This window comes from Meriones unguiculatus, chromosome 1, assembly GCF_030254825.1.
Source record: "Meriones unguiculatus strain TT.TT164.6M chromosome 1, Bangor_MerUng_6.1, whole genome shotgun sequence".
In the NCBI taxonomy this organism is placed as follows: Eukaryota; Metazoa; Chordata; class Mammalia; order Rodentia; family Muridae; genus Meriones; species Meriones unguiculatus.
Window position 1 is genome coordinate 117249521 of NC_083349.1, and position 20259 is coordinate 117269779.

Below are 20259 nucleotides of genomic sequence, written 5' to 3' on the forward strand. Positions count from 1 at the left end.
CCCTTTCCCCCAAACAGTCAGACAATTACAAACATCTTTATTTTAATGAAATAGGAGATTTGGTCTGGCGCTGATACAGCGGCTGGATGTTAGGGGACAATCCAGCTGAAAAAACTGAGGAGAAATCACTTCACGGGAAAACACCGATTTTCGAACTTAAAAAAAAAAAAAAAAAAACAAAAAAAACTGCTCTCAGAAAAGTTAAACCATAGATAGATTCCGATTTCCTCCCTCAGTACCCGAGGAAAAGCGAAAAACACGTAGAACAACTACTGTTGCTGTCTTTAAAAGGGCGCAAAAAAATAGGTGTAAGGTTCCGGGGAGCGCTCTGGCCTTTGACGGACACAGGCGGGGGTGGGGCCTCGAGGGTGTGTGTCCGGGATGGGGCGGGGCGGGGCTAGACCAGGGCAGACTGTCTAAATTTGGCGTGGAGGGGCGTGGCATGGAGGAGGCGTGGCCAGGGCGGATGCAGGGGGCGTGGCGGAGCCGGCGGGCGCCCTTTAAAAGGCTGGTGTGTGGCGGGAAGCTCCGGCAGAGGCTCGCGGCCGGCGGTCATGTCCCTGTCGCGCCCCGCCTGGCCTGCGAAGCCCGCCTGGCCTGTCTTCTCAGAAGCGCCTCCCGAGGACCCCGCTGCGGCGTCACCCAGCAGCAAGCGGCCTCGTCTGAAGGAGCCTGACGGCGTCTCTGAGGCAGGGTGGCCGCCGGGATGGCCGCTGCTTGTGGTGCCTCGCTTGTCTGAGGTAGAGAAGGCCTGGGAGTGGTCGCTCAGACCCTTCACAGCGTTCCTCATTCCAAAGAGCCTGGGTGGCTCAGGCAGTGGGGGGCAGCGGTGTGGCCCGGGAGGGCAGCACGGAACGTTCCAGACGCAGAGCTGCTGGCAGTCTGGAATCTCTGGAAGAGCAGGTTGTTCGAGGGCTCCAGGAAGGTTTTGTGAAGTTGGGCTGCAGGACAGGGAGGCTCTGGGTGTGTGGCATGGTTACCAAGCAGGAGTCAGTCAAGCTCCACCCAACACCTCTAGGCCCGATGTCCAAGGAGTCAAACAGGAGCCTGAAGAACTTCCTGTCCGAGAGAAAGCAACCATTCTCAAAGAAAAGAATTCTGTGAGACAGCCAGGAACCCCATTTCTATATGTAACATTTTCTGAGGAAACGAAGTCAACATTACATGAAATTAGAGACAGATGTAAAGTTGACAGTGCTAGAACCTCAGAGAAAAAAGAAAATAACGTTTCATCATCTTCACTAAAAATACCAAAATTTCAAAACCAGGCCTGCTTGAAAAGCGCCAATCACAGCTATTTTGGAGACAACATCACAATAATTTTCCCTGTGTTTCCAAGGGATTTAAATAGCAACATGTCCTTTGTCTATTTAAAGGAAAGAGCAAAGAAAAAGAATGACAAAATTGTGGCATATGTTAGGGATTTCACAAACATTTTCTGCTCTCAAAATAGACCTGATGCTAAGAAACAAAAGTTACAGGATGATAAAAAAAATGTATTTGTAGAAAATGATTTTTCTGACTATGAAAGTAACCACCAGTCACTCACTGTTGATGGGAAAATAGACTTGATCAATTTAAACTACTATCGCCACAGTAGTATTGAGTGTGATGTAAAAGACTCTAAGAAAAGCTCTACTCTAACACTGGAAGATGCAAACTGGAAGGGAACAGAAAGGAATCTAGACTGTTACATACCTACCAGACAAGAAGAATCTCAAAGCTGGGGCTATAACAGATCTAATTTGAAAAGAAAGAAACAAAATTGTTGGAAGATGAAAAATTTTAAGATTATTTGTGAAAATATAAATAACCTTGGAGAAAATTTGGTACAGTTACTAGAGACAGGTCTTTTACACAAGGGAGAGTATCACAATGTGGAAGTCAGGAATGTGCATGAACAACAGTTAAAGACTCTGATGATAGGAACTCTGGGTACTCCCCCCAGTTTAATAAATGTTGTTTGGGTTAATGGTAAAGGCAGAAATGACAATATGCTACAGCTGAGATACTATACTATACAAAAATACATTTCAGGAAATAAAGAAAAAAGTAGTTTAACCTGGTATAAAATGTTGACATGTGAAAAGCAGACTGATATTCAAAAGAGTGACTTTTTGGGCAAACATTTACAAAATAGTATTTTGGAAGTCTTAAATATTATGCTGAAAACCAATATAGTTTCTTTGCCCAATAATTTTGATTCTTTCATAAGAAATGGAGATGACTGGGATCCAGAAGAGAGATGTATTTTCAAATGTATAGTGCATTTGAATTATTTGAAAACTCTTATAAAGGAAAGTCATATATATGTCTATCTAACAGCGATATTAATTTCTTCAAGACCATTAGAAAGTAATACAAAATCTATTGCAAAGAAAAGAAAGCTATTTAAATTGGAACATGTTTTTGAAAAGGTTAAGAAACAAAACATCAGTTCTCTTACTATAACAACTCAAAGTTTTCCAATATACAAACCATATGAAGATTTTCCTCTTTTAATGGATTTTGATAACATGAAAGGACTTTCTTTGACAAAAGAACTGAGTTACAAAAATACAAGTTATCCCGAACAACTTCTAAATGTGGAAAGTTGTGCTTACTGTAGTGCTACCCATGTGAAGTCTGATCCTCTATATATTCAGGATAATTGTGGACATAATGAAAAATATTATGAAAGTAGTATGTACAATCAAGATTTAGATACTGAAAGAAAATGGAAGGATAAGACCACTCATTTCATTTTTAAGTTTAAATGTGAAGATGTCTTTAATGTTAGGCAACTGGGCACATTGCTAAGCCAAAATACTACATACAATAACCAGATGAATGCTATGGAGATAACTCAGAAGTTAAGCTCAGAGAATTTGTTAGGTGAAAAAGAAGAGAAAATATATGATTTTATTTTGAAGAAAGACGTGAAGGTCACAAAAAGTGCAAGTAGTTGCCAAGCTCCTAAAGCTGTTGACATAGAGGAGGAAGAGGATAGTTTTCTCCCAATGGACAGAATGTCTTCAGTGTTGTCAGCTTCACTTGTGAGTAGAAGTGTAACTATGGAAGAAACTAAATCTGTTAATCAAAATAATGGAACCAACAAAAAAGAGGATGGAGGTATTTTGCAAGAAATTGAGCTAGCTAATTCAAAGCATTTTTATCCAAAGAATGACTCTACATTTTATGCTAATCATCAACTTGAAAGGGATTCAAATGAAGAGAACAATGAATGTTTTCAAGGCTTAACTGTTAAATGTTTATCAACAGAAACTCTGCCAATAGCAAAAGATTTTGAGATGAAGAGTAAATTTGATTTAGTACTTGAAGAACTTCGTATGTTTCATGAAATTAGTAAGGAAAATGAAATCCCAAGTACTGTGGAAACAAACAATAGGAAAGAAAATTACTTTGTAGAAAGTAATGATGTTAAAGTGGCAAGAATGGAGATAGGAAAAAATCTAGAAATGGCTGAAATCAACAAGAGAGATACACCTTTCCCCTGTGATGTGAAAGCAGGCTCCAATAAACATAAAAGGCACGAAGGTTTATTTAATTGGAAAGCAATACCTACTCTTGAAGGACAGGCAGTTCTCAACGAGTATTGTTGCCCAAGATCAAAGGAAGAATCACTCCATTCTACTGAGGAAGGTATGCCATTTATTTTAAAATTTCTTACTTATGATAAAAAGTTAGTTTTTCCCATATGTGGAAAAATACATATATATATAACAAATAAAATAGAAGAGTGTTCATTAATGTATACTATTTTCCCCAAAGATCTATTAAAATGTTAGATAATAAACTGAAGTTGAACAAAATAATTTAAATTTAAAAAAGCTTTGGAGTCTTATATAATTTTGCTAAATATTAGGAGCCAATAGAAGGTAGTATGTATAAATCATGGTTTGTCAATATTGTTAATATTTGTAGACAAAAGTTAATTTCTCTAGAGAGGACTTTAACCAGCTAGTCAATGGAGCAATGTTAAAGATAGTTTGGGCTATAATATGTTAATGTTTATTTTCAGATTATAAGAAACCTTTACCTGAAAGTCATGCTTTTTCTCCAGTTGAATGTAAAAAAGAAAAGCATAGTTATTTATTGAAGGGAGGTAAGATCTGTTATTTTCTGGATCTGTTAAGTTTTAAGATGGCTGTCATATTGTTTTGGCATGATGAAAATACTTCGGTTGGTAGAAAATAAATATAAAATTTTATGGTTTGAAAATACCAATGTTACTAATTCCAATAGGTAGAAACTGGCTGATAAATAGAATAATACTGGAAGGTGCCCTTTGCAAAGTATGCTCAATGTATGTAGTAATGCATGACAATAATCTAAGTGATAAGACATATGTTATAAATGTGCGATTCATCGCTTATGCACTATTAGTTGGCAAAATACCAAACAAAAGAGAATCCCAGGTGGATTCCCATTCTAGAAATGTCACTCCCATGTGCTCAATATTTTTTACCTTTATGCAATGTATCTCCTTATGTGGGTCTTTACAAATCTGAACAATTTACTCATACTGCTCTGGGGTGTGGTGGCTCACACTTTAATCCCAGCACTAGAGAGGTTTTGACAGGAGAATCTTGTACAGGTTTGAGGCCAGAAACAAGGCCTAAGTACTCTAGCAGTTATTTATTATTATTATTATTTAGGTGTCAACATGGTTTTGACTATGATTATTATACTTTCATTGTTAACTGCTATTAAATAAAACAACCAAAGAAAAATTAAACAATTGTCAATAATCCTTAACTAAGAATTTTTTTTTGTTATATGAATAAAGCAAAATCAAATATATAGTCTAACTTGTACAAATGGGTCTAGATAACATTAGAATTGAAATTAGAGAACAAGGTGACTTTATAGTCTTGTTATACATTTATGTAACAATATTAAATTTAAGAAGACTACATTGAAAATAAAATATATTTACTCAAATGTCTTTAGTGAGCCACCATTGCTCTCTCTTCTCTCTCTCTCACACACACAGATATATATGTGTGGAAAGTTGTGCTTACCTAGTGCTACCCATGTGAAGTCTGATCCTCTATATATTCAGAATAATCGTGGATATAATGAAAAATATTATGAAAGTAGTATGTACAATCAAGATTTAGATACTGAAAGAAAATGGAAGGATAAGACCACTCATTTTATTTTTAAGTTCATATGTGAAGATGTCTTTATTTTCAGATTATAAGAAACCTTTACCTAAAAGTCCTGCTTTTTCTCCGGATGAATGTAAAAAAGAAAAGCATAGTTATATATTGAAAAAAGGTAAGATATATATATATGTCACAGATAGACACACACACACACACACACACACACACATTTTGGGCCCTGGAGCACCTGCAGAGACTTATGAATCAACTTAGGACCATGCACATAGAGGACCTAGACCTCCTGCTCAGATGTAGCCCATAGGCAGCTCAGTCTCCATGGGGATTCCCTAGTAAGGGGAGCAGGCCAGTCTCTGGCATGAACTAGGTTACTTGCTCTTTGATCTCTTCCCCCTTGCGGGGTGGTCTTACTAAGCCACAGACAAAGAGGATCCAGACAGTTCTGAAGGGACCTGATAGACTAGGGTCAGATACTGGAGGAGGAAGACCTCCCCTATCAGTGGACTAAGGGATCCACTATTAGTGGATAGCAAGGCTTCGAAGAGATAGGGAGGATGAGACCGGGAAGAGATGAGGAGAGCATATAGCTGGGATACAAAGTGAATAAATTGTAATAAATAATAGTAATAATATTAATAATAATAATAAAGTTAGGCCGGACAGGATGGAATCTGCTTCTTTCTAGAAAGACAGGGAACAACTGAATTTAGGAACCCATTATGATGTAGAATAGAAGGAGGTGAGGGAACAAACATCCACATTGTTGGGTGTTATGTGGTAGTTGCCAGTTCACCAGGTATTTTTTATGGCCTTTAGGCCAATGTTGATTTGACTTTAATGTGCTCGTGAATCTCCTGAAGATCTTGTTAAAGAATTCTGTTTCAGTGTAGTCAAACTCTAAGACTGCCTATTTAACAATCTCCTAGCAGACACAGATACAGATGTTCCTAGCTGGTTGACCACACCCTGAGTAGCTCTGGCTGTCCTGGAACTCATTTTGTAGACCAGTCTGGCCTTGAAATCAGACATTCACTTGCCTCTGCCTCCTGAGTGCTGGGATTAAAAGCACTTGCTACCATGACCAGATAATCATGTCATATTTTTAAATACTGACCTTAAGAGAAATTTTGCAAAGTATGCTAGGATGCTTAGATTTGTTAAAGATGTGAAAAATAAAGTAGTCAAACATATAACAATAAGAAAACAACCATGTCTTATTTTACAAAGGAATATATTCTCAAAACCATAGCTTAATGACAGAGGTCATTATTTTACAAAGATCTACTATCGATGGAAATTAGTGTAGCAATTTCTCATCCATGGTGAAATTACCACAAGTCACTCTTATATAAAAATATAAAAGAGAAAAGGCATAGTTTGAGAAAGAACTCAAATAGATGATTAATTTTGGCTTTGTTCTGAGGTAATCTTTTAATGAAGTTTGTTTTATAAAAAAATTTCTTAAGCTGTCTAGTTTGTAACCAAAACTACTATGGCCCAATAATTTTGTCTGACTTGGGCACCACTTTATGTTTAAAAGCTTTCTAAAAACCTCGTAATGATGAACTATTGTTTATCATTAAATTTAAGATTTTAATATTAAATCAAGGATTTATGGCTTTTTGTAAAGTTACCTTGTTTTTTTTACCTTATTTATATGTCATTTAAATTTGGTATCTGATTCATCAGTGTTTACATAGATGTAAGTGATTTGCTCAACTTCGAAGTCATGCTGTTCAGCTTTTGTTAGACTTACAAATGGTTTGATGGCAGCGTTTTTAGTATAATGTAGTATTAAAGCTTTAATTAACTAAAGCTCAATTTATGGGTTTTACAAGTGTACTACATAGGTTATGTGGAAAAAACCTCTCAACGGTAATGCAACATATCTATGTGTCTAAGCTAGCTGACCAAAGAGAAATACAGCTCTTTGAAACATTTGAATTTCTTGGAAAGCAATGAAGTATGATGTTAAAAAAACCTAAAATTCAGAGTAATCTATAGTTGTAATTATACTTGTATTCTATTAAACAATAATCTCTATTAGAAACCAAATATAACCATTAACAACATAGCAGAATTGATTATCTTCTAATTTAAAAGTAAAATGCATAAAGCACAGTATCAAGTTAGCTTAAACCTTAATTAGTTTTTGGTTTTATTGTTCTTGTGTCAGATTTCCTGACGTGAATACTGATCTTATGTAGGTGTTATATACATAGAAAAGGTTTCTTACTTTTCCTGTATTTACCTTACCATATTTTAGAACTGGATACAGTAGGATTAAGTACAATAATGCATTTAAAATGATTGTTGTGTCAATCTTTTACAAATGTGGCTACTGTCATAATTACAAATAAAGACTTTTAAGCCTATTGGTAATTTTTGCATCTTTCTGTAAATTATATTGTCCATTTTGCAGGCAGTCATTTATCACATGGCATTTCCAGAATACAGCCTCTTAAGACATGCAGTCGTCCGATTAGGGTTGGCTTGTCAAGAAGAGCTAGGCCGAAACAACTTCATCCTTATCTGAAATGAATGAGTTGTAAGGACTTACAAGAAGCTTTGGGACTTTAACATTCAGCACGTCTAGGAATGTTTTATTTTTTGCTTTGTATAAGTGTTTTTCTTCAGTGTGGAGATTTTGTGCTTTCTTTATAAAGTATAGAGAGGTTCTTTTGTGTATTAATTCTTTTATTATCATTAAAAGAAAACTTTTCACTGATATTTCATGTCATGGTTAATATATATATTAGCGTATTTTCATGATCTTATAAACCACTTCAGCTTCTTAGTTTTCATGACATATGCATGTAATCCCTTTGTAGAGAAAAATCTATAAACTTTGATATCAAAGTTCTGAAAGGATATATGGTTTATAAAAATTAACATACCTCTGTTCTAACCTACTTTCTACATTTTGGTATGCATATAATATCTTTCCTTATAGAGCCTTCGTTCCTTTCTTTATTCCCTCCCTCCCTCCCTCCCTCCATCCATCCCTCTCTCCCTCTCTCCCTTTTTTCCTCTTTCCCTTCCTTCCTTCCTTCCTTCCTTCCTTCCTTCCTTCCTTCCTTCCTTCCTTCCTTCCTTCCTTCCTTCCTGTCTTCTCTATTCACACAGGATATCTTGTATCTCAGGCTGGTTTCAAACTCACTATGAAGCTTTATAGTAATAACCTTGTACTATTGACTATCTTGCCTCCAGAGTGCTGTCCTGTTCTGTTCTGTAGCTTCCGTCCTGTGCTTGATATTTGTAGAGAAATATACAATATACATATACATATTTTAAAGTAACTATCAAAAGAACAAAGCATAGTTAAAAGTACTAGACAAATAAATAATATTGACATAGTGTGGCGATTTAAATAGTAATGGCACCTAATAAGTACATTGAGTTGAATGCTTGGTCACGAGGGAGTGTTGCTATATCACAGGGACTATTGGAGTAGGTGTGGCCTTATTGAAGGAAATATGTCACTGGAGGTAGGCTTTAGAGTTTGAAATGCTTAAGCCATGCCCATTTTCTTGCACTCTTTCCCTGTTGCTTGCAATCCTGATATAGAACTCTCAGCTACATCTCTAGCACAATGTCTGCCTGAGTCACAACATGCTTCTCATCATGACAGTAATGGACTAAACCTCTGAAACTTTAAGCCAGCTCCAGTTAAATGTTTTTCTTTATAAGAGTTTCTATGGTCATAGTGTCTCTTCTTAGCCACAGAATAGTGACTAAGTCACGTAAAAAACAAAATTAAGGAAAAAACACTAAGAGCAGTAAATAAGGCCAAGGTTACCTTTGTGTATTTCACAGTTACATCCACGAGTAAGCCTAAATGCATCAATTCACAATATAATTGTGGCTGGATTAAATGATCGTCAGAAACAAATGTTTTTAGAGTCACCAAATTCAATCTCAATTTTGGTTTTATTAAGTTCCATCCTCCAGCAAACACTTTCCAACTCTAGCATTGTGCTGTAATCACTTCATCCACTCTCTGTTGGAGAACCTACCAGGTAACGCCTTTAGTTAGGCCTTGCTAAAGTACAAGATTTTTTTGCTTTTTTAAATTATTATTATTTTTTTGTGTCTGAATGTTTTGCCTGAATGTCTGTCTGTGCACCACGTGCAGGTGGTTCCTTTGAAGACTGGAAGCAGGCATCAGATCTCCTGGAACTAGAGTTACAGGAAGTTGTGAGCCGTCCCGTGGTGCTTGGGTCCTGTGGAAGAACACTCAGTGTTCATTTTTCTTTTTCTTCAATATTTGCATTTTTATTTTTCATTACTATTATTATATATTTTTTACAATTAATTTGCTTTGTATTCTAGTTGTAGCCCCCTCCTCATCTCCTTCTGGTCCCACCCTCCTTCCCTTTTCCTCCCCTATCCTTCCCTAGTCCACTGATAGGGGAAGTCCTCCTCCCCTACTGTCTGAGTAGGGTCTATCAGGTCCCATCAGGACTCCCTGGATCTTCTTCCTCTGTGGGCTGGATAGGTTGCCCCACCATGGAGAAGAGGTCAAGGAGCAGGCAGCTGAGTTCATGTCATAGACAGTCTCTTTTACCCTTACTAGGAAACCCACATGGAAACTGAGCTGTCTATGGGCTACAGCTGAGCAGGGGGTCTAGGTCCTCTCTATGTCTTTGGTTGATGCATCAGTCTCTTCAGTCCTCAGTGGGGCCCTGCTCCTTGTTTGGCTTTGTTGATCTCGTTGTGTCAGAGCGCAGGAAGTCTTATGGAAGAAGGGAGATATAAAAGGACCCAGAGGGGACAGGAGACACTAAGTGCTCTTAACTGGTAAGTGATCTCTTCAGCAGCAGAATGCAAACATTTTGAAGGCAGGATTATTTATTTCCCCAGAAATATATCACAAGTTTTTTAAACTATACCTGCTCCCAGTAAATATTCCTATTGTGTAAGTGCATGAAATTCTACTCATGTCATATAATAGCTATGTCATTTAACATTCTTTTTCTTTTGTTAAAGATTACATTTCATGTTGACAGTTTATGTGTTTGTATTTTTAGGTAGTGTGGAATGATCTTTATATACACTGCATATACATTGTAGGATAGTTAAATCTAGCTAAATTAGCATATGTATTACTATTCAGTTATTTCTCTGGAGACAACAATTGACCTCTACCCTAAGCATTTGTAAAAGCTCTGTGACCTTGGGCAAAACTCCTATCTAAAAAGGGATAATAATAACCTATTGGATAATTGTAAGGATTGAGCCTGCTAATGCTTCTTGTGGGCCTGGAACAACATGAATACAAAGTGAGTGCTTAACCATAAATATATGTTGTTACATAGTAACTACTCAATAATGTGCATTTAGAATAGTTGGCTTCTTTCTTTTCCAGTCTTCCTTCTCTGGTTCTCTCTCTTTTCCACCATGCCTCTTCTTTTTCTCCCCCTTCAGTGTTCACGACAGGATTTAACTGTGTAGCCCAGGCTGGCTTCAAATGTGCACCAATACTTTTGCCTCTCAAATGTTGGAATTACAGTGTGTGCCACTGTGCCTATCTCCTGAAAATTTTCTCTAATTATGCAGATATTATATATTTTCATTGACATCGATATATACTTCAAGGCATAGTTTGCACTAATAAAAATGCCTTTTTGGACTAGGGGAAATATATACATAATATACATGTAATTACATATAATATATGTAACTATATATGGCAGACACAAAATCATATTCTACCCAGTGTGTTGGGAAACACGGTCATTTGAAGCTATCTTTGCTTGATAGACTCTACTTCTTTTTCAAGGCACAGCATGTGATGTAGGGGAGTATTTGGAAGAAATACTCACTGAACTTTTTCACTTGCTGAGCCTCAGGGAATAAAAAGAAACTCAGAGCCCATGCTCCCTGCTATTGGCTCTCTGTAATTTGGGGAACAATTTAAATGGAGTAGTATTGATCCCTGAACTTCAGGCTCTGTGATTTCCTTCACTGGACTGTGACTGCTAACAGACACCTCAAACATGTCATAGTTCAGGAGAAGCTTCTGCTGTTTTCTCTAAAAGTCCCCCACCGCCTTCATATACTTGTTATTTTATTAAGAGGAGTTCTGTTAAGTCGCTCAGGGCAGAAACCTTGGAGTCATCTCCCTACCTCTCTAACCCCTAACACACTTACCACTTTGGCTTCCCTTGCTCAACTAACTGCAATAGAATTGAGGTCCTAATTATTGAGCTGCTTGCTTGCTTCAGTTCTTGCTTTCATCTTTTCTGAACACAGACTCTAGAAATAATCTTTGCAATATATGTCATAGCATGTTACTGCTCAGCACAACACAACATAATCTTCTCAAGTCCTTATCTTATTTTGATTAAGAGCCAAATTTTTTTGCTGTCTAAGAACTGTCACATTTCTAAATGCCTCCTTACTATTGTTCCCTTGTTTGTTCTACTGATGACACACCGGCCTTTCTTGAAATGGTAGACATTTTCTCAGGCCTTTTTTACTTGCCTTCCTTTTCTGGAATGCCTGTTAAGGTAGCACGACAGCTCACTTTGTCCCTTCCAGAGAACTTGATCAAATGCTCCCTTTACATTGGCTAATGTAAATGGTTAAAAGCTTCTTGCCACTACATATTTCTATGAATGGTAATATTATTATAAAGCACATAGAGTGTTTTAGGAACATTGCACTTAAAATATACCCTATTTGTCACTGAATCTTACTCTTTTCATTCTTCTTTATATATTTACCATAGACTTGCTTTTTATAGTATATTTAATTCAATAATTTATGCATTTTAATATTAAAAATTAGGAATAAAAAGAAAATCTTTTTTACATAAAAACTTTTTTTCATACAATATATTTTGACTAGATTTGTTCCCTTACCCTAACTTCTCTCAAGTCCTTCCTACCTTTTTCTTCACTCAACTTCTTGTTCTCTCTCTTTCTCTCTCTGTCTCTCTCTCTCTCAAAAACCAGGAAAACAAAACAACAATAAACAAAAAGGAACATCAATGTATATATACAAACTAAACAAAGAACAAAAATTAATAAGACAAAAATAATCAACCAAACAAAAAGTACACACACAAAGCTCCATTGGGTTTGTTTTGTGTTAGCCAACTGTTTTTTTCCTTGGAGTCATCCACCACCTCTAGCTTTTATAGAATTTCTGCCTCTTCTGCAGAGATACCTGAGCCTTGAGGGAAAGGGTTTAATAAAGACTAAGTGATCCAAAGTTTTTCATTCTCTGCAGTTGTGGATCTTTTTGTTAACTATTACCTACTGCAAGAAGCAGCTTTTCTGAGGAGGCTTGAGTCATGCTCTGTTCTATCAGCATAGCAATATGTCATTAGAAGTCATTTTATTGCTATTTTAGCAGAATAATAGTGGTAGATTTTCCCGTAGGTCTATGACTTATCTAGTCAGTTATTGGCCACTTTAGTAGTCTTATATCCTTTTCAGTTTAAAAAAAACAAAATTGAAAGGTTTAAAAAAGTTCAGTGACTCTGACATTTTTTTTGAAGATGCATTCTTTTGCTTTTTTTAAAACTTTTATTAATTACACTTTATTCATTTTGTATCCACCCATACGCCCCTCCCTCCTCCCCTCCTGGTCCCACCCTCCTCCCCTTTTCTGCATGCATGCCCCTCCCCAAGTCCACTGATAGGGGAGGTCCTCCTCTCCTTCTTTCTGATCTTAGTCTATCAGTTCTCATCAGAAGTGACTGCATTGTCAAGGTTCTAGGTTATCTCCATGAGTAGTCCTAGGTTGGAGTATGAGTCTCTGGGAAGTTCTCTGTGTTCAAATTTTCTTGTTCTGTTGCTCTCCTTGTGGAGTTCCTGTCCTCTCCAGCTCTTACTATTTCCCACTTCTTACATAAAATTCCATTCACTCTGCCTGTCAGTTGGCCATCAGGCTCAGTATCTGCTTTAACAGTCTGCATGGCAGAGGCTTTCAGACACCCTCTGTGGCAGGTTCCTAGGTTGTTTCCTGTTTTCTTCTTCTGGCTTTCAGAGGCTCTCTGTAGCAGGTTCCTAGGTTGTTTCCTGTTTTCTTCTTATTCGGATGTCCATCCTCTTTGCCTTTCAGGATGGGTATTGAATATTTTAGTTAGGGTCCTCTCTTTTGCTTAGTATGTTTAGATGTACAGATTTTAGTGGGTTTATTATATGTTGTATGTTTATATGAGTGATTATATACCGTGTGTGTCTTTTTGCTTCTGGGACAACTCACTCAGGATGATCCTTTCCAGGTCCCACCATTTACCTGCAAATTTCATGATTTCCTTATTTTTCATTGCTGAGTAATACTCCATTGTATAGATGTACCACAGTTTCTGCATCCATTCTTCAGTTGAGGGGCATCTGGGCTGTTTCCAGCTTCTGGCTATTACAAATAAAGCTGCTACAAACATGGTTGAGCAAATGTCCTTTTTGTGTACTTGAGCCTCTTTTGGGTATATGCCTAGGAGTGGTATGGCTGGATCTTGAGGAAGCACTATTCACCTGATTTTTGACAAAGATACCAAAACCATACAATGGAAAAAAGATAGCATCTTCAACAAATGGTGCTGGTCCAACTGGATGTCTACATGTAGGAAAATAAAAATAGATCCATACTTATCACCCTGCACAAAACTGAAGTCCAAGTGGATCAAAGACCTCAACATAAAACCAGACACATTAAATCGGCTAGAAAAAAAAGTGGGGAATACCCTAGAACTCATTGGTACAGGAGAAAACTTCCTGAACAGAACACCAACAGCACAGGCTCTAAGAGCAACAATCAATAAATGGGACCTCATGAAATTGAAAAGCTTCTGTAAAGCAAAGGACACAGTCATCAAAACAAAGCGACTGCCTACAGATTGGGAAAGAATCATCACCAACCCTTTATCTGACAAAGGACGCATATCCAGTATATATAAAGAACTAAAGAACCTGAAAAGCAGCAAACCAAGTAATCCACTTAAAAAATGGGGAACAGAGCTAAACAGAGAATTCTCTGTAAAGGAATATCGAATGGCAGAGAAGCACTGAAAGAAATGCTCAACCTCATTAGCCATTAGGGAAATGCAAATCAAAACAACCCTGAGATTTCACCTTAAACCCATCAGAATGGCCAAGATAAAAAACTCAAGTGACGACACATGCTGGAGAGGTTGTGGAGAAAGGGGAACCCTTCTCCACTGCTGGTGGGAGTGTAAACTTGTACAACCACACTGGAAATCAATCTGGTGCTTTCTCAGAGTCTGACATTTTAACTAAAATTACATTCATATTTATTTAGTTAATTTGCTTTTGCAGTGCTGCTGATTGAACCCAGGGTCCCATGCATGCTAGACAAACACTCTACCATTAAGCTATTTTCCAAGTTCAGTTGTATTAACTTTTAAAGCAAGAATTCTGAGTTTTTAGATTTCAAGCACTTATTATGACCTTAAGTCATTTAATTCACAATCTAAGATGGAGATAGTAATTGTATCTCACAATAAGGTTATTATCTTTTTTACAATAAGATTATTTAAAGATTAAATAATCGGATCTATATATACAGGTTAGAAAAGCATTTTTTCTTTTTGGTTTTAACAAAATATTCATGTTTCAGTGAAAAGGACAATATAAGGTTATATGTTTCCATTTAAAAAGTTCTTCATGAGTGATTCTGTGTGCATAGTGCTGCACATGTATGGATATCAAATGACAACTTCTCCTTCTACCATATACTGAACCATATTCTTCTCTCCTTCTACCATATACTGAACTCAGGCTGTGAGACACACATCTTTCTCCAGTTTCATCAGCTCTCAACTGTATAAATATGACAACAAAATTTATCTTTCTGTTCTAATTTCAATAGCTCAATAATTTTAAAAACACCAGTTTTTATTAGATGTGTGTTTTTCAAACTGTTTGTGCATAGATTAGACCATTTACTCTATAAGCAACCTTGTTGTCAGATATGATTGCTTTCTCCATTTTGGATTGTGAGTTAAATGACTTAATGGCTATAAAATATGAAGCTATAGAGCCAGGAAGTCTGCCCAAGGGTCAAACCTTTCAACTACTATGTCGTTCTTTAAAATATTTTATTTATTTTTTTATTTGCTTTTATGTATTAAGTTTGTGCACGTTTGTTTATGAAGGCATGTGAGCTTGTTTAGGCGCCAGAGGACAATTTCAGGTGTGGTTTTCAACTTCCATCTTGTTTGAGACAATGTCTCTTGTTGCTACACATGTGAAGCTAGCGCACCTGTGAGTTCATGGGGATTCAAGAGAATCCTGAAGAATGAGGAGAATCTCCACATTCTATCTCTTCATAAGAGTGCTGGGATTACATACATACATGGAACACTCTTATTTTCAAATGGGTTCTGGAGTTATGGTTCATTAACTTGAATTCAATATGCCTTAAATCTTCTTTCTTTATGCAGTCTAATTTTTGGACATGCCCTGCACACTGTGAAGTAGGTGGACTTTTCCTCATAATGGATTTTCTAATTCGTGTATTCTTTTACATTCAGTGCATTCATCATGGGGCCTTGCCTAATATAGCTTTTGAAATGGACCACAGCATAATTCCCTACAATTAAACTAGTCTACTAATGCTCTATTCTCTCCCAACTAATATTTTCTCATTTGCCCACAATCTTTCTCTCCTTGGAACTCTTCTCATTTACCTATTCAAACCTTTTCTTGTTCTTTTTTTTTTTTTAATTTTATTTTTCTTTTTAGTTACATTTTGTTAACTCTGTGTCCCAGCTGTATCCCGCTCCGTCATTCCCTCCCCAACCCCACACTCCCTCCCTGGTCTCCTCCCTGTCCCTTTCCAAGTCCACTGATAGGGGAGGACCTCCTCCCCTTTCATTTGACCTTTTCTTGTTCTTAATCCATCCACTTCTATAACACTGTCTCCAAGTTCCTGAACTTGCTGTGTCTACAGAATGACTAACACACTCACTACTAAATTTCGTTCACTAGGAACTTAACTAGACTTCTGTTACCTCCTTTTAATTATATTATTATTATTATTATTATTATTTTCATCTGAGCTTGTGCATGGGTCTGTCTTAGAAACTTCTTGGTAGTCTCCAAAGCACTTGATCAGTGCACTGTATTTACAATGTTTACTGACTATATACTAGTATCACTAACATTTACTTTATAAATTTTATGTTACTGATAAGCCTAGGAGTTTATAACATTACTCTTCAGAAGGAAATATAAGTAGATACAAATAATGTCACAGGGATATATTTGTTGTTATTTTTTCTTCCTTTTTCTTCCTCTCCCCTTCTCCTGCTGTTCGCTTCTCCTCCCTCCCTTTTTCCCTTACTTCCTTTCCTCATTCTCTCCCTTCTTTTTTAAATTTAAATTTATTTTTATTAATTACAGCTTATTCACTTTGTATCCCAGCTGTAGCCCCCTCTCCCACTCCCTCTGAATCCTACCTTCCCTCCCTCTTTTACTCCCATGCCCCTCCCTGAGTCCTCCTCCCCTTCCATCTAACCCTAGTCCATTCCCTCCCTTTTGAGAGTCACATGTTGTCCAAGCTGACCTTTAACTCCTGATCCTCCTATCTGTTTTCTAAATGCTCAGATTATAGGCAATGTTCTCTATACCTATTTTATTTCTTCTTTTGGACTCGGTATTCTTTATCCTCTTACTATTTTGGCCAACTTGAAAGTAAAGTAAATTTTTTTCCCTTTTTCCTAGTGTGTTGTAAAATAACCTTTTCTTGGGGAGTGGGGTGGGGAGGGGTCTGAGACAGGGTTTCTCTGTGAAGCATAGACCAGGCTGGCCTCAAACTCAGAGATTTACCTGCCTCTGCCTCCTGAGTGCTGGGATTAAAGATGTGCACCACCACTGCCCAGCTAAAATGACCTTTTCATATGACTAAAACTACTTAAATTTAGTTAGGCACTTTTTGAAATTTTTATTTATTTATTTATTTTATTACAATTTATTCACTTTGTATCCCCACTGCATTCCCTTCCCTTCCCCCTCTTCTCTCCCTATGCCCTTTTCCTAGTCCTTAGTCCCCCTCTGCCCTTTCCATTTCCCTAGAGGGAACAGGAACTCCACAAGGAGAACAACAGAGACAAAATACCTGGGCCCAAAGGGGCCTGCAAAGACCAATATTCAACTAAGGACCATGCATGGAGATCACCTAGATCCCATGTTCAAAGGAAGCCCATTGGCTGCTCAGTTTCCAAGTGGGTTCCTAGTAAGGGTACAGTTCATATCTCTGACATGAACTCAGTGGTGGGTTCTTTGATCACTACCCCCTGTGGGGGTGTAGCCTTGGCAGGCCACAGAGGAAGATGATAGAGCCAGCCTTGATGAGACCTGATGGGCTAGGTCCTGTCCTCCCCTATCAGGGGACTAGTTAGGCACTTTTTAAAAATTATTTTTTAATGAACGTTTTAAAAATATTTGTATATTTTCAACAATAGGAAAAAATGAATACTTTGAAAAGTATTCTTGCCTTATCTTTTAGAGTTTATGGTACAAAACACTATCTCACACATGTACTATTGTTGTTCTTGATGCATACAAGGACCCCTTCATTGTTGCTGCCATCATCACCATCAGCCAGTAACTGCTTTCATGAGCAGACGTTGCACAGTGTGTCATAGAATTGGCACCAATAATAAACATTTGGAGACTGCTTATTGTCAAACACCAACTCTGGAGCCAATTGATGCTTTTATTATCAGCTAGGTAGATCAGTTTTCCAGTTACTACATAATTTTTAAAAATTATCTTGATAACAAATTGCACCAACGTTTTAATATACATTCTTAAAATAAATATCTCTGCCCATTTCATATTTCCTCTCTCTTTTTCTTGTGGGTGGTGGTAGAGGAGAGAATGACAAACAACAATGTTACTGGCGGAAAATTTTAATTTGTTTATAACATTATAGTATAAAAATTAGCTCAATTTTGAAGCATACAATGATTCATTTCTCCCAATACTTACTTGATTCGCACATATTTTTAAATAAATATTTTTATTATTATACTTTTAATCAAATATAAGTATGTATACATGAGTATAGATACCCATAGAGGCTCTGGCCTGGAGCTAGAGTTACAGGTGGTTGTGAGCCACCAAATGTGGTTGCTGAGAATTGAATTCAGGTCCTCTGGAGAAGCAGTACATGCTCTAAACTGTTAAACTGCCTCCCAAGCTACCATACATGTTTTTCAAATTTTAATAATGAAAATTATTTTTAACAGGAACATTTATTAGATTTAATAAAAAACATTATAGAGTTAAACTGGATCCAGGAATACCATGGATACTGCATACAAAGAACTCTGAAAGCGATTGCAAAGAAATAAAATGTAACAGCACCAGTACTTCCTAAATATATACGGTAGTAAAATTGTATAGACCATAGATGTATCTGCCTAAGAGCTATAAATGCTTGGTAGATAAAAAATCTTGTTAAGAAATGAAAGCAGTTTTTATAGGCAATTAACATTTTTATAATCATAACTTTTAAAATAGTTAATGGGTTTTGTTTATTAGAATAGTTTTAAGTTTACAGAAAAAGAGAACAGAAAGTAAAGATTTCCTTTATATGGCTTGCTGTTTCTTTATTACTAATTTCATGCACTGGTCTACTCAAGCTACATGATGAACTAATATTCACATATTATTGCTAACTGAAGTCCACATTTATAATAGACTTCACCATTTGTTTTGCATTTTTCCAAAGAATTTTCTGAGCAAACGTTTCCATACATTCACCATTATAGTATCAAATGGAATACTTTCACTTGCTTGAAAGTTTCCTCTATCCCATTTATTTATTTCTCTCCACTCAATCCTTCGAAACCCCTGGTAACCAGTGGTCTTTTTTATTACCACTATAATTTTGCTTTCCCAGAACATCAAAGAGCTGGAAGCATACTATATTTTGTAGCTTTCTAAGATTGCTTCCTTTCACTTACCAACAGGCACTTAAGGCTCCCACAATAGTGAATTTTCTAACAATGGAACAGTGCTTAATACAGACTTACATTGATACCATTTGAGAATTTATCTTTTAAAGAAAAAGAATTGTACATTTTAAATTGTGGCTGTGTCCCTTCAATGACTTTCTTATGGATTTTTCCATATAGGGATTCTGAGTTTTGAGGAAATTACACTGCCAACATTGACAAAACTTTCCTATGAACAGAGATGTTTCAAAACATGTTAAGCCTTTAAAAATGGCTCCAGAAGAGGCTTTTCTCTTCTATTTTGTTAGCAAGAATTGTGCTTAGGAGCTGAAATGTGCCATAGACTAAAATGGTCAGCATTGAGATGCTGAAACAAACATCAAAATTCTTGTAAATTAAAACTCATAGTGCTAAGCAGCATAAAAAGATACTGTGATGTTTTGCTCTTGTGATGTCTTGTGTGACAAACTGTAATGTGACATATGAGCCTGAAACACTGTCCTCAAAAATCTGTGATTACAGGGGTGTTGATATTGACTTAAACCCCAAATGCCTTGCAGTTTTCCAAATACAAATTTGTGCATAGAATTTGTAACTATTTTGGTTTTAGAGAGTAAACAACTTTAGTTGACAAAATTTAAGACATAAACTACCTCAATTAAGAACTAAAAGAAGAGTCAAAAAACTTGAAAATCTGTTCTGACTGTCTTCATGACATTGAATATGTCTTGCAGCCTCATTAACTTTCAGATGTTTCCTCATTTGGCCTGTTAATGTAGTCACTAGAACAACTCATGCTCAGCAGATCAAATATCAGGTGGGAAATAAAAGGATCAATATAAACAAAACCTTTAAGTATAAACAATAAAGAATGTTTAATATTGTTAATATGTATTTCAGTAAGTTTATAACTCCATTAAAATTTTAAAAATAAAAAGAATAGAGATTAGGGTAGTCTTTATAACTTGTCTTTCATGTGCTTAAAACAAGAAATATCTTCTCTTTTTCCCATCTAAGTACTAACCAGGCCTGACCCTTCTCTTACTTAACTCATTTATTTATGTCTTCAACAAATATTTATTAAGAGTGTGGTATTAATTTGGAATCGAATAAAAGACTTTATTTCTAAATTCTCTCATGTATAAACCTCTAATTGTTATATATTGATCAATCCTCCATAAAATAATATTT

The 20259-nt window shown here is 36.5% G+C and overlaps 1 protein-coding gene across 1 annotated transcript; it reads left to right on the forward strand.

Annotated features, from left to right (window-relative positions):
- Positions 1–554: 554 nt before the first annotated feature.
- Rad51ap2 (RAD51 associated protein 2) lies at positions 555–7798 on the forward strand. Its single transcript, XM_060373763.1, has 4 exons — positions 555–3642; positions 4022–4105; positions 5200–5283; positions 7552–7798. Exons 1-4 carry the CDS (start codon positions 555–557, stop codon positions 7668–7670), a joined length of 3375 nt encoding a protein of 1124 aa, XP_060229746.1. The 3' UTR covers positions 7671–7798.
- The last annotated feature ends 12461 nt before the right edge of the window (positions 7799–20259 follow it).